General features: G+C 37.2%; 3 protein-coding genes across 3 annotated transcripts; 1 reads left to right on the top strand and 2 right to left on the bottom strand.

Annotated features, from left to right (window-relative positions):
* Window positions 1-726: 726 nt before the first annotated feature.
* Window positions 727-1,616, bottom strand: LOC131805363 (uncharacterized). The gene is made up of 2 exons (XM_059128475.1): window positions 1,325-1,616; window positions 727-1,258 (listed from the first exon to the last, which is right to left on the bottom strand). The coding sequence occupies exons 1-2, from the start codon at window positions 1,325-1,327 to the stop codon at window positions 803-805; spliced, it is 459 nt and encodes a 152-aa protein (XP_058984458.1). The 5' UTR covers window positions 1,328-1,616; the 3' UTR covers window positions 727-802.
* Window positions 1,617-5,100: 3,484 nt separating this feature from the next.
* On the bottom strand, window positions 5,101-5,722 carry LOC131805364 (uncharacterized). The gene is made up of 2 exons (XM_059128477.1): window positions 5,616-5,722; window positions 5,101-5,549 (listed from the first exon to the last, which is right to left on the bottom strand). Exons 1-2 carry the CDS (start codon window positions 5,616-5,618, stop codon window positions 5,139-5,141), a joined length of 414 nt encoding a protein of 137 aa, XP_058984460.1. The 5' UTR covers window positions 5,619-5,722; the 3' UTR covers window positions 5,101-5,138.
* Window positions 5,723-13,374: 7,652 nt separating this feature from the next.
* LOC131805338 (uncharacterized) lies at window positions 13,375-13,950 on the top strand. Its single transcript, XM_059128432.1, has 2 exons — window positions 13,375-13,422; window positions 13,465-13,950. Exons 1-2 carry the CDS (start codon window positions 13,375-13,377, stop codon window positions 13,948-13,950), a joined length of 534 nt encoding a protein of 177 aa, XP_058984415.1.
* Window positions 13,951-14,418: the final 468 nt, after the last annotated feature.

Below are 14,418 nucleotides of genomic sequence, written 5' to 3'. Positions count from 1 at the left end.
ATGATATATAGCTGTAAACCCCTTCTGGTACCTCACCCACAAAGGTTCACAATTTTCAATACTTCTAGTCAGCGATTTTGTACAATTTGCTATGTTAATATTTCTCTCAACCAGAAACTTGGGATGAATATGGATTTTATGATGAAGTTACCAATATAGACGTATTTATTTAGGTCCGATATGAAATGAACAATATTAGCCCACTTCCATCAGAACCCACCCATAGAGGGTCAAGAGTTTGAATAATTATAACAAAAGTTAAAATACGGAAATGTCAATGAAAATCAAGGGGTTATATGGTTATATGAGGGTAATACCAAAAGGTGGACCTACAGTGAATAACTTTGTGACAACTAAAACTACAAACTGAGAATCTGAAATATAAAACTATAGCTGATTTGATTAATAAATTTGAACTTATACCTTCAAAACATCGGGAATAAGTTACTTTTTACTTTTTTACTTACTTACTTTTTTTTTTGTTTTGACTACACTAAGGGGGTTTTATGGTTATATGAGGGTAATACCAAAAGGCGGACCCACGGTGAATATCTATGTGACAAGTAAAAGTACCCTGATATATAAATATAAAATTACAGCTGATTTGATCAATAAATTTAGTCGATGCCTCCCAAATATCGGAAAACCGGAGTTACGGTTTTTTTTTTTTTTTTTTTTGGATGGCTATACCAAATAGCGGAGCTACATCAAAAAATCGATAGAAAATACTTTTTAAATTTCTATTTTATTTCAAATCATAACATTAACAAATCAACTAAAGGCATATTCCTTAATCTGACGCTTAGGCACGGTGTCTGTAGACAACACGGCGGACAGTCTTGTAACGGTAGCCATCGGCGGGAGTTTGTTCAACTTCTTCAACAGGGGAGACGGGTGCAGGGGGAATGTAGGTGTTGGTGGGTTGGGAAACTGGAGCTGGTGCGGGGGCAACGGGTGCAGGTGGGACATAGGTGTTGGTGGGTTGAGCAACTGGGGCTGGGGCGGGGGCAACAGGTGCTGGTGGGACATAGGTGTTGGTGGGTTGAGCAACTGGGACAGGTGCGGGGGCAACAGGTGCTGGTGGCACATAGGTGTTGGTGGGTTGAGCAACTGGAGCAGGAGGAATATAACTCTTCGATGGTTGAACTGGGGCAGGTGCTGGTGCGGGGGCAACAGCTGGTTGTTCATAATTGTAACCCAATTCCGAAACATCAGCATAGGCGCAAGCCACAAAAGCCAAAGCGACAATAAGGAATTTCTATAAATTTCAGAGGAAATTTCTTTAATAAAATATCCATTTTCTCCACCCATTTATAATCCTTACCATTTTGTTTGAGATTAGTTTAGTTGTTTTGAAGTCAAATGTCAGACTGTGCTCTTCCCAGGCGAATCAGCAAGTTTTTATAGGCAAATCCAAAAGAACTGTTTCTGTTATGAACTCGGATTTTTTCACGGGGCGTTATTTTTTTGTTTTTGGCTTTGTTTTCTTCATCTTCATACGTTTGTTTGTGCCGTCCGTTTCTAAACAAACAATACATCAAATTAACCAGTTCTTTTTACCAAAACGAATTATACTGATCTACCATTGTCCACTGTTTGAGCTGAGCATCAAAAAGAAGAAGAAGAAGAAGAAACCGTAGAGCGAAAATTAACTAATAACTTAAACAGATGTTCTTCCTCCAAGCGATCGATGGTTTAAACGGAAATAAAAAATCAATGCTTGGTTGTCATTATAAATCAAGTTGAAAGTGTAATAAAGAGAGGCATCCCCAGTATGGAAAGCTGTTGAATGCTCCTATGGTGTGTAGTGATCATGGTAGAAAAATACAGGTAGACGCATCAACGCGTGGGAACATTGATATGTCAAAGAATTTTAAATGTGTTTTTTTTTTTTTAAATATAAGTAGATTTTTATATGTTTTCTTATACGACGTCATTCGGAGGTTAATATAATTCGTGTTTTTCAACAATTTTTACAAATTTAAATAATTTTTCATTCAACATTTTCAATTCCAAAATTGGTTTGACAGTTCATTGTCCCAGCAGCTGTGTCGATGCGTCTTCCTATATTCTTCTACCATGGTAGTGGTTCAGAATTGTTTTTCCTTCTAAAATGTCGTTACTTTTGAAAGGAATAAAAAATGTATTCTCCTAATACTTTCTTTGTTGTTGTAAGTCAGGATCATACTTCCTGGTAAAAATTATGTAACTTTGGAATGGGTGAAAACCTTATTATTTTTGTTCTTGTGTAAGATATATAATGTGTTCCCGAACAAGCAAGAATCTACTATTTTTGCCAGTTTTTATCGATATAATATAGGGAAATCGGTTATCGTAGTAAAAATTTGTCTTGCTGTTCTAGAACAGACCAATAATTTAAACATGTAAGCCAAGGCTATAGTCGTGCGAGGCCGACCGTGTGACACCCTACAACACTACAATATGTTAGAAGCCCCCTTATGTCCAAATCCATTTTGGAAGATTTCGCTTTTGAAATTATGTAACGAAGCACTGCCCAAATATTACCCTTAGCATTTTGACTAGGGACATTTGCCCAATATTTACGCACTCCATCGTGCTTTTGGTTGTTGCGGTCCATTTTACAGCTATATACAGGGTGAGATAAAAAACTTCAACAAATTCAAACGCCATAATTTCAAAATTTTTTTTTCTAAATTTTATTGAATGAAAGAGAACAAGTAAAAAAACAGTAAGTTCGGCCGGGCCAAACTTTTAATACCCTCCACCTTAGGGTAAAGGAAACATTAGAAGAAATGTGGCAAAAACCATTAAAATGCCGAACATCGGGAGGTACCGTTATATGGGGCCTATACCAAATCGTGGACCTACACATGCAATGTTTCGCCAAAGGAGCTAGAACCCATTATGACCTACAAATACCAATTTTCAGACAAATCCGTGAAAATAATGTGGCAAAAATCATCAAATTACCGAATATCGGGAGGTACCGTTATATGGGGACTATACGAAATCGTGGACTCATACATGCAATGTTTCGCCACCGGAGCTGGAACCCATTATGACCAACAAATACCAATTTTTAGAAAAATTCGTGAAAAAAATTGGCAAAAATAATCAAAATACCGAATATCAGGAGGTATCTTTATATGGGGGCTATACCAAAACGCAGAGGGACTCGTTATGACCTACAAATACCAATTTTAAGACAAATCCGTGAAAAAATGCGGCATAAATTATCAAAATACCCAATAATACTGTTATATGCGGACTATACCAGAACGTGGACCGATATATCTCATTTTCAATACCAACCATCCTAGGCACAATAAAAATTGATCTGCTAACTTTTGGCGCTCTATGTCAAATAATGTGGGCTGTATCGTGATTTCAACAGACAGACAGACGGACGGACAGACAGACGGACGGACAGACATACGGACATCGTTAAATCGACTTAGAATTTTATGCTGTTTATATATATTTACTTTATGGGGTCTACGACGAATATTTAAGGATGTTACAAACGGTCGGTCCTCCAAGGTGGAGGGTATAAAAATGTCGGAAATAGCATCAAATTTCAGAATAAGTTTAGATTTGTTCGAATTTGTCAACTTTGGCACGAATTATGGCCTTAAAACGGCCAATGAAACCATCACACCCTGCCCGAATGTTGCTCTGCGGTATTTTGGCTCATTTCCAGCGAAGATGATCGACACTTTGGTATTTTTTAGTGTCAACCTTGCTTTCCAAAATACTCTAGACACAATAGTCCAAAGGATTGGTATTCAGAGATTTTGGTGGCCATTGTGCGCTGGAAATGAAGCGAGGATCCTCATTTTGTAACCATTCTTGGGTGGCGCGTGCTGAGTGCTATTGTCCAGTTGGAATGTCCAAAGTCTGCGGCAAAAATGTTTGCCCGCCCAAGGCTTTAATACACCCTCTTTAGCTCCTTTGAGTCTATTTTCTTTTTGCTGAGGTGTAAGTTCTTGAGTCCGAGCTCACTTTTCAATATTTGCCGGATGAAATATTGCGATATTTCCACGGCGACGCGGGGTTTTGGTCAAGTCGCATATTTACTTTTCGAACCATTTCTGCTGATGTTGCTGTTTTCTTCCGTCCACTTCCTTGACCAGTATCACGGTAAAGAGCGATGGTACGAGACACAAAAGATTTATTCACATTTAAATGCTGAAGTGCACTAACGATAGCCACTTATGGTTTTCCAGCCAAATATAAAGAAATCACACTATCACCATTGAATTCCATTACGAATACTTTGTTTTTGGAAAATTCTCACCAAAATGCTTCTGTACGCTTGCCAACAATATAAAGAGCTGTAATTGGAATAATTTTATCAGCTGTCGGATGAGTGGCTTTGAAATGACAGCAGTCTGAAATAGATTGAAGTTTTTTCATCTTACCCTGTATATGGGAGCTATATCCTTATCTGATCCGATCTCGATTAAATTTGACAGAGGTATTTTTGAGCTCCATAAGTAATTCTTGTGGAATCATATTCCGTGTATTAAACGTACCGTGTATTAAAGATATTAAGAAATCAGCTATTCTCAAAATTCCTAATATGTAAAAGTTCAGTAATATCGGGGCCATACCGATTTTGAATATTTTTGAGAGAAATTATGGTATCCACAGAGAAGAAGCAGAAATATAAAATCACTGCTGTTTTGGTTGAAAAATTAATGTTGATATCGGGGCAATGCAAAAAAAGGAGTCTTACATTGAAAAAGTTTGTCTAGGACTAAATTGGCCCCTTGGAGCCCTGATTCGATTTTAGATTACGACCAAAGCCATAGAAATATTACTAATTAGGAAGTGCCGTTATTGAAAAAGTGGGCCAACATTAAATTTTTTCTGAAAATCAGGAGGTGCGGTTATATGGGGGAAATGCCAAAAGGTTGACCTACTGTGAATATCTTTGTAATAAGTAAAACTTCACACTGAGAACCTGACATATCAAACTACAGCTGATTTGATTAATAAATTTGAGTCGATACCTTCAAAATACCGGAAATCAGGAGTTACAGTTTTGTTGAGCATTTTTGCAATAAAACAAAAAAATATTTTTTTTCAAATTTTCTTTTTTATTAAAAACTATAACACTAACAAATCAAGTAAACGCAAATTCCTTATGACGCTTAGGCACGGTGTCTGTAGACAACACGGCGGACAGTCTTGTAACGGTAGCCATCGGCGGGAGTTTGTTCAACTTCTTCGACAGGGGAGACGGGTTCAGGGGGAATGTAGGTGTTGGTGGGTTGAGCAACTGGAGCTGGTGCGGGGGCAACAGGTGCTGGTGGGACATAGGTGTTGGTGGGTTGAGCAACTGGGGCTGGGGCGGGGGCAACAGGTGCTGGTGGCACATAGGTTTTGGTGGGTTGAGCAACTGGAGCTGGTGCTGGGGCTACTGGTGCAGGGGGAATATAACTCTTCGATGGTTGAACTGGAGCAGGTGCAGGGGCAACAGCTGGTTGTTCATAATTGTAACCCAATTCCGAGACATCAGCATAGGCGCAAGCCACAAAAGCCAAAGCGACAATAAGGAATTTCTGTAAATTTCAGAGGAAAAGTCTTTAATAAAATATCCATTATCACCACCCATTTATAATCCTTACCATTTTGTTTGAGATTAGTTTAGTTGTTTTGAAGTCAAATGTCAGACTGTGCTCTTCCCAGGCGAATCAGCAAGTTTTTATAGGCAAATCAAAAAGAACCTTCTTTTTTCATTGGCCGTTTTTTTTTTTAATTTCATCTTCATAGGTAGTGCTTGTGCCGTACTTATCTTAACGAACAATACATGAAATTAACCGGTTCTTGTTACCAAATTTAGTTATGCTGATAGTATGTAGCCATTCTTTGAGCGGCGCAGCAAATATAAGAAGAAGCTGTAGAACGAAAATTAAACAATAACTTCCTCCAAGCGATCGATGGTTTGAACGGAAACAAAAAATCACTGCGTGGAATTTGTTGTTGTAATAAATGTATTTAAGGTGTAATAACGAAAGCAATACCCAGAATGCTAAGCAGTTGGAAAATCCTATGGTGTGTAATGATTCAGAAACGTGTTTCCTTGTGAAAATTCTCTACATTTTGGGGGAATGAAAAGTTTACTATCCTAAATTATTATTTTATTGATAGAAATATTTCAAACAAACAATTCCAGTTCCTATTGACGAAATAAAAATCAAACTGTAACCTTTCTTATTTTGCGATTTAAATCGGGTATTTTTTATTTTTATACCCTACAACACTATGTGTTGGGGGTATTATAAGTTTGATTGGGCCAAAAATTATGTAACACCTCGAAATATTGGTTTCCCACATAGGAAAGTATATATGGATCTTCCTATCTCGCCGAGCTGAGTCGATCTGGCTATGTATGTCCGTCCGTCCGTCTGTCCGTCTGTCCGTTGGAGATGATCGCCAAATGTTTAGAGGTTGAAATGGACCAAATACTGAAAAAATGTCGGATTTTGCAGTAGCTATACAGGTCGCAATTTGCAGTAGCTATACATTTCGCATCTAGCTAGAGTTTAGGGCGGGGAAGAAGCCTACCAATTTGGGTGGTCATCGGATAATATTTAGCGGGTAAAATAGACCATATATTTTTTGTTGAAAAAATTCAACATTTTTCATTAAACCGCGAATATTTTAAATCCCGGCGAAATCACAAAGCCATGACAAGATTACTTCTGATCTTTACATTGATGTTAACATCCAACAAAACGGATATATAGCAAAATATGTGCGATATATATGTTTATCAAAGAAGATATGCTTGAAAAATCTCTTATATGTCGAGAACGGCTGAACTGATTTCGACAGTTCTCATTAATTCAGAATGGTCTCTTGGCAGGAAAGAAAAAACGTCTAAAAAATCGCATAAAAATATCTCTCTAAAGATGAAAATATTGATTTTGTAAAATTTTCTCATATTTTTTTCAATTTTGTCATATTTTTGGCATATTTTCATTTTGAATTAAACATTTGGTAATATTTCTACAGCTAACAAAACTAAGTAGTTAGGATATCAGGATATCATATACAGATCGCATTTATGGCCCGATCCTAACGAAATTTTGCATGGGGATCAGATGAGGGTCAGAATAGAAGCCTACTCTTTTTGGAATGGACCAAAAAAACTGCAAAATTGTCTGCAGGTCGTAATTATCGCCCGATCCTCACGCACATTTGAATGGGGGTTACCGGACATTACAAAAGCCAAGCAGTTTTGGATGGCCATCCAAAAATATTCAATGTGTGAAGGAGTTTGCCAACTTTTGTAGACAAAATACGAAAATGTCCATTCCAGTGACTTTTTGGAGAATTCAAAAATACAGGAAAGACGCACTTCTGACTATTTCGTTAAGGCTGATTTAGTTGAAGAATATAGTCAAATGTCTGTATCTCATATAGATGCGTTTCAGTCAAAAACCAACAATAAATGTTATTCTTTTGCCACTTCTGAGAGATTATAGGTCTTTGGGAAATATTGGTTCCAGATCTAGGAAGACCATTTACGTGCAACATCTACCAATAAATTGGAAATGAGCAAATTAGTTTAAGTTGCTATTATTCGAAAATTGAAGAACGGAACCTGATGATTTTCTTTTATTATTTGTCACAATATCTTGTGGAATTCTTTCGAGTATCTCGCCTATATAAACTGTATCGTTTATTATAGTGTTGTAGGGTATTCAACGCTCGGCCCCGCTCGACTGTAGCCTTTGCTTACTTGTTTTTTATAAAATGTTGTAATTACAGTTACAGTTTGATTGTAGCTTTATTTCGTCAATAGGAACTGGAATTGTTTGTTTGAAATATTTCTATCAATAAAATAATAATTTAGGATAGTAAACTTCTCATTCCCACAAAATGTAGAGAATTTTCACAAGGAAAAACGGTTCTGAATCATTACACACCATAGGAATTTCTAACTGCTTAGCATTCTGGGTATTGCTTTCGTTATTACACCTTAAAAACTTTTATTACAACAACAAATTCCACGCAGTGATTTTTTATTTCCGTTCAAACCATCGATCGCTTGGAGGAAGAACAGCTGTTCATATTATTGTTTAATTTTCGTTCTAGGGCTTCTTCTGTTTGCTGCGCAGCTCAAAGAATGGCTACATACTATCAGCACAACTAAATTTGGTAAAAAGAACCGGTTAATTTCATGTATTGTTTGTTAAGATATGTACGGCACAAGCACAACCTAAGAAGATGAAATTAAAAAAAAACGGCCAATGAAAAAAGAAGGTTATTTTTGATTTGCCTATAAAAACTTGCTGATTCGCCTGGGAAGAGCACAGTCTGACATTTGACTTCAAAACAACTAAACTAATCTCAAACAAAATGGTAAGGATTATAAATGGGTGGAGATAATGGATATTTTATTAAAGACATTCCCTCTGAAATTTACAGAAATTCCTTATTGTCGCTTTGGCTTTACATTCCCCCTGCAGCCGTCTCCCCTGTTGAAGAAGTTGAACAAACTCCCGCCGATGGCTACCGTTACAAGACTGTCCGCCGTGTTGTCTACAGACACCGTGCCTAAACGTCATAAGGAATTTGCGTTTACGTGATTTGTTAGTGTTATAGTTTTTAATAAAAAAATTGAAAAAAAAAAATTTTTTTTGATTTGTTGCAAAAATGCTGAATGTAGATCCACTATATGGTAAAGTCTCCAAAAACCATTAACTCCTAATTTCCGATATTTTGAAGGCATAGACTCAAATTTATTAATCAAATCAGCTATAGTTTGATATTTCAGTGTCTCAGTGGGTAGTTTTACTTGTCACATAGATATTCACTGTAGGTCCACTTTTTGGCATTTCGGTATTTTTCAGTGGACAGTTTAACTTATCTTACAAAAATATTTAATATAGGCCCCCTTTTTAGATAACGGTACCTCCCAAACAAATCAGTGATAATTTGATATTTCTTGTTCTCAGTGGATACCATAATTTCTCTCAAAAATATTCAATGTCGGCGTGGCCCTTATATTACGGAACTTACACATATTAGGGATTTTGAGAAAAGTCTATTTGTCAATACATTTAATATACTGTACGTTTCCTAACATTGATTCTGAAAACACTTTGTTTTTATTTTTCGAAACAAAAAATCAATACACAAAATTGGCAAATGTCGGCCTCAATTAGAAAAAAAATTGTGCCTTTTTATTGCACCTTGGCATGGAGGCTATATTGGGTTTGTCATTCTGTTTGTAAAACCTCAAAAAATATATTTTAGACCCCACAATGTAAATACATGGTAAGTTGAAAAAACTGCAAACAACTTCAGACTGCTGTCATTTCTAAGCCACTCGTCCGACAGCTGTTAAAATTATTCAAGTGACAGCTTATTATATTGTTTACAAGCTTACAAAAGCATTTTGGTGAGAGTTTTCCAGAAAAAAAGTTATTCGTGACGGAATTCAAGCGTGATAGTGAGATTTCTTTATATTTGGCGGGAAAACCACAAGTGGCTATCGTTAAAGCACTCCAGCATTTAAATGTTAATAAAACTGTTGTATCTCGTACCATTGCTCGTTGCAGTGATACTGGTAGCGTAGCCCGATGTCAAGGAAGTGGACAGCAGAAAACAGCAACATCAGCAGGAATTGTTGGAAAAGTAAAGAAGCGACTTGATCGAAACCCGCGTCGCAGTAGCCGAAAAATGGCTCTTGAGCTGAATATATTGCAATATTCCATTCGGCAAATATTGAAAAATGAGCTAGGGGTAAAGTTATTGAAATTCAAAAAAGTGCAATAACTTACACCGCAACAGAAAGAAAATATACTCAATAGGGCTAAAGAGTTGCTTCGCTTGGCCACAAGTGATGAACTGCCGAATTTGGTTTTCTCCGATGAGAAAACATTCGTAGTCCAGCAGTTTGTAAGCAAACAAAATGACCGTATGTACTTGCCAAAGAGGTCAGTTGAAAATGTGCACCAGAACTCAAGCGCCGGCATGGTGATGGTGTGGGCCGCCATAGCAGTAAATGGCCGCTCTCTGCTCGTATTAGTCGACCGTGGCATTGGAATAAATGACGAATATTATTATTATTATTATTCAGGAGGATGTATTAAAGCCTTGGGCACGCAAACATTTTGGCCGGAGACCTTGGACATTCCAACAGGACTCAGCACCATCGCACTCAGCACACTCCACCCAAGAATGCGCACAATGGCCACCAAAACCTCCGGATATCAATCCGTTGGACTATTGCGTCTGGAGAGTTTTGGGAAGCAAGGGTGCCACTAAAAAATACCAAAGTGTCGATCACCTCAAGCAAGCGCTTCGCCGGGAATGGACCTAAATACCGCAGAACAACATCCGGGCAGCGTGTGACGGTTTCATTGGCCTTTTGAAGGCCATAATTCGTGCTGAAGGTGAGCAATTTCAACAAATCTAAACTTATTCTAAAATTTGATGCTATTTCCGACAATTTTTGCTTTTATTAAAAACAAGTAAGCAAAGGCTATAGTCGTACGGGCCGACCATGTGATACCCTACAACACTACAATATGTCCGAATCCATTTTGAAATATTTCGCTTTTGAAATTATTCCATGACAGATATTACCCTTATCGTTTTGACCAGGGATATTTGCCCAATATTTACGCTCTCCATCGTGCTGTTAGTATATACCAATGGTTATCCAAAATGCTAGAATTCTTCCCTGTTCTTAACTCTCTTCAATTGTGTGAGCAGGAATTTTTTTTTCTGTTTTTGGTTCATTTGAACCCCTAATTATTTTGCGATCAACTCCAAAAGCAAGAGGCCCGTCTGTATAACCAAATTTAGACTCATCTATATTATTTGCTTGTCTACGATATTTGGCTATATTCGTCAACGAAATCAGCATAAAAAAGCCAGAAGTTCATCTTTTTGGATTCAGCATGTAAGTTATATTCAGCGTTCGGTAGAATGGAAATGTTGGTATTTTTTTCACACAAAAGTAGTAGTTCATTTTACCCCATTGTTCTTAACTCTAACTTCTTGCGAGATTTCGTGTCATTTGGTTTCTATTTGAGACCTTTATAACGGCTGCAAAATCAGGAACATTTTTAGTTGTTGGTGCATTTCAACCCTTAAATATATATTGCGGACATTTTTAAAAACAAAAACCCTACCTTCCTACTAACCCTTCTGATCATAACCTTACCATTATGAAAATTATCGTAAGGATCGGACGGTAATTGCAATCTGTATAATAATATAATACCCCCAACCTGTGTGGTAAGGTTATTTGAAAATTCAAATGGAAAATATCGCATGCGATAAAAAATACGCTCAGAATTGAACTTTTCGTCTATTTGTCATTTCGCCGGAATTACAAATATTCGCGGTTTAATAGAAAATTTGACTTTTATTTAACACAAATGTTACGGTCTATTTCACCCATTAAATATTACCCGATGACCAACCACATTGGAAGGCTTCCGCCCAGCCCTAAACTCTAGCCCAATGCTAACTTTCGCGTAAATTAGTCTATAATTGTAGAGTTTTTGGTCCATTTCATACCTAGATCTACTCATGTCGGCGAGATAGGAAGATCCATCCACATTCCTATGTAGGAAACCAATATTTCGAAGTGTTACATAATTTTTTTTGCCCAATCAAACTTATAATACCTCCAACACATAGTGTTGTGGGGTAAAAAAACTCAAAAATATTCTAAAAATATTGTTCTAAAATTATTAGATTTTTTTAAGAAATCTTTACAGTCCCGCCAAATATTAATTTAAAAAGGAAATCAATGTGTAAATTAATATAACAAATATTAAATATATAGCAAAATTTATAACCGCAAAACTTGTTGAGTGCCAAGACGAGCATCGTCTCACCTTTGGCCAAACAATGAATGGTGATAACATTAATTAAATTTTATTGTCTCGTTTTACTGGTGGAGGAGAGGTGGGGGAGACGTTGTAAGCAATTTTGCCTTTTTTGTGTGTGAGAAGAGCACACACAAGTCACAACATTTTAATGAAATATGTGGCATTTCAAGCTGATACAAAAATGCTATAGCATACAACAAAAAACACATTTGAAAAAAAAAATTATAAAACTAAAATAAAAAACCAGTAAAGAAAGTCTTAAAGTCGGGCGGCGCCGACTTTATGATACCCTACACCACTTTGCTAATTAAGTAGAGCTCCACATAACAATTAAAAGTTTCTATAGGAGAATTCAATCATACACGCTATGATTATAATTATAATTTAAAGTTCAAAGGACTAAATTCGGAATTGTATTGCCCATTTGGTGCACAATTAACTTGAAATCGGATAAAGATATATATGGGAGTTATATCCAAATCTGAACCGATCTCGATAAACTTTGGCAACGATATTTCTGAGCTGTATTTGATATATTTCCCTGAATATCGTTGTTACAGAGTGCATATTACGGTTGTGGGTACCAAATATAACAAATCGGATGAATAATATATATGGAAGCTATAACTATATCTGAACCGATCTGAACCAAATTTGACATACTAGCTACTAGACTCAATTCGGTCGTAAGTGCCAAATTCCATCCCATTTGGACAAATATTAGACGTTTGGTGCACAATAAAAGGTAAATCGGACGATGTTATATATGGGAGCTATATCCAAATCTGAACCGATCTCGATAAAATTTAGCAAATGTATTTCTGAGCTGTATTTGATATATTTCCCCGAATATTGTTGTTGCATAGTGCATATTACGGTGGCGGTGGACAAAAATAACAAATCGGATGAACAATATATATGGGAGCTATAGCTATATCTGAACCGATTTCGATCAAATTTGGCATACATATTTTCAGGCCTAATATGGGTGTATGTGCAAAATTCCATACAATTCGGGCTGATAATACACGTTTGGTGCACAATAAAAGTCAAATCGGACGAAGATATATATGGGAGCTATATCCAAATTTTGACCGATTATCTCCAATTTCAATAGGGTTCGTCCTTAGGCCAAACAAAAGACCTTTGCTAAATTTCATCTGGATCGGGCAATAAATGCGACCTGTACTTTGTTTACAAAAATACATGGACAGACGGACGGACGGACGGACGGACAGACGGACGGACGGACAGACGGACGGACGGACATGCATAAATCGACTCAGAATGTGATTCTATGCAGATCATCAAAAGGAACTATGGGTCTATCTCGTTTCCTTCTGCCTGTTACAAACAAATGCACAAAGACATAATACCCTGACCACCTTGTGGTGTAGGGTATAATAAAACACGAATAAAATTTAGGGTCAAAAATTTAAAAGTTTTTTAACTATAAATACAAAGTGTTGGTTTGGGTAAAGACACAGTCTCATATTTGGTGTTTCTAGCAAATTAACTTAACAAAATGGTAAATAATTTGATATTGCATCTAAGGATTACGAGTGGAGAGCGGGCAATTCAAAACTAATAATTACTTTTTTTTTCCAATTTTCAGAAATTCTTCATTGTTGCCTTGGCTTTTGTGGCTTGCGCCTATGCCGATGTTTCGGAATTGGGTTACAACTATAACCAACATCATCATGCCCACCATGAACACCATGTTCATCATGAAGTGGCAGCTCAACCCCAAAATTCATACATTCCCCCCGCTCCCGTTGCTCCTGTTGCACCCGTCAACACTTATGTGCCACCAGCACCAGTAGCTCCCGTCAACACTTATGTGCCACCAGCACCAGTGGCTCCCGTCAACACCTATGTCCCACCAGCACCCGTAGCCCCCGCACCAGCTCCAGTTTCCCAACCCACCAACTCCTATGTCCCACCTGCACCCGTTGCCCCCGCACCAGCTCCAGTTTCCCAACCCACCAACACCTACATTCCCCCTGCACCCGTCTCCCCTGTCGAAGAAGTTGAACAAACCCCCTCTGACGGTTATCACTACAAGACTGCCCGCCGTGTTGTCTACAGACACCGTGCTTAAATGAATTTTCTATCGAAAAATTCACATCGTTTCGACGATTATTTCGTTAATGTTGAACATTATTTTGTTTTTAATAAAAAAGTACAAAAAGAATTATCCAAAAAAACAATAACAATTTATTTGAATGCATACAACCAATTACAATGCGAAAAAGTGCATTGAGTGGAGTTAACCAGAATAAAAAATACCAATTTTTAGACAAATCCGTGAAAAAATGTGACAAAAACCATCAAAATTCCGCATATCGGGAGGTACCATTATATGGGGGCTATACCAAATCGTGGACCTATACACACAATGTTTCGCCACCGCAGCCAGAACCAATTATGACCAACAAATACCAATTTTTAAACTAATCCGTGAAAAAATGTGACAAAACCAATAAAATTACCGAATATCTGGAGGTACCATTATATGGGAGCTATAACAAATCGTGGACCTTTGTATACAATGTTTTACCACTGGAGC

The sequence above is a fragment of the Musca domestica genome, unplaced genomic scaffold (assembly GCF_030504385.1).
Source record: "Musca domestica strain aabys unplaced genomic scaffold, Musca_domestica.polishedcontigs.V.1.1 50, whole genome shotgun sequence".
In the NCBI taxonomy this organism is placed as follows: Eukaryota; Metazoa; Arthropoda; class Insecta; order Diptera; family Muscidae; genus Musca; species Musca domestica.
Note: the sequence above shows the minus strand (reverse complement) of the source record. Positions and strands in the feature narration are given on the sequence as shown.

Excerpts from the sequence above, each read along its gene's own strand:
- LOC131805338 (XM_059128432.1), top strand. The coding sequence starts at position 13,375 with ATGGTAAATAATTTGATATTGCATCTAAGGATTACGAGTGGAGAGCGG. Across the intron at positions 13,423-13,464 it reads GGATTACGAGTGGAGAGCGG|AAATTCTTCATTGTTGCCTT; the intron begins GCAATTCAAAAC and ends TCCAATTTTCAG.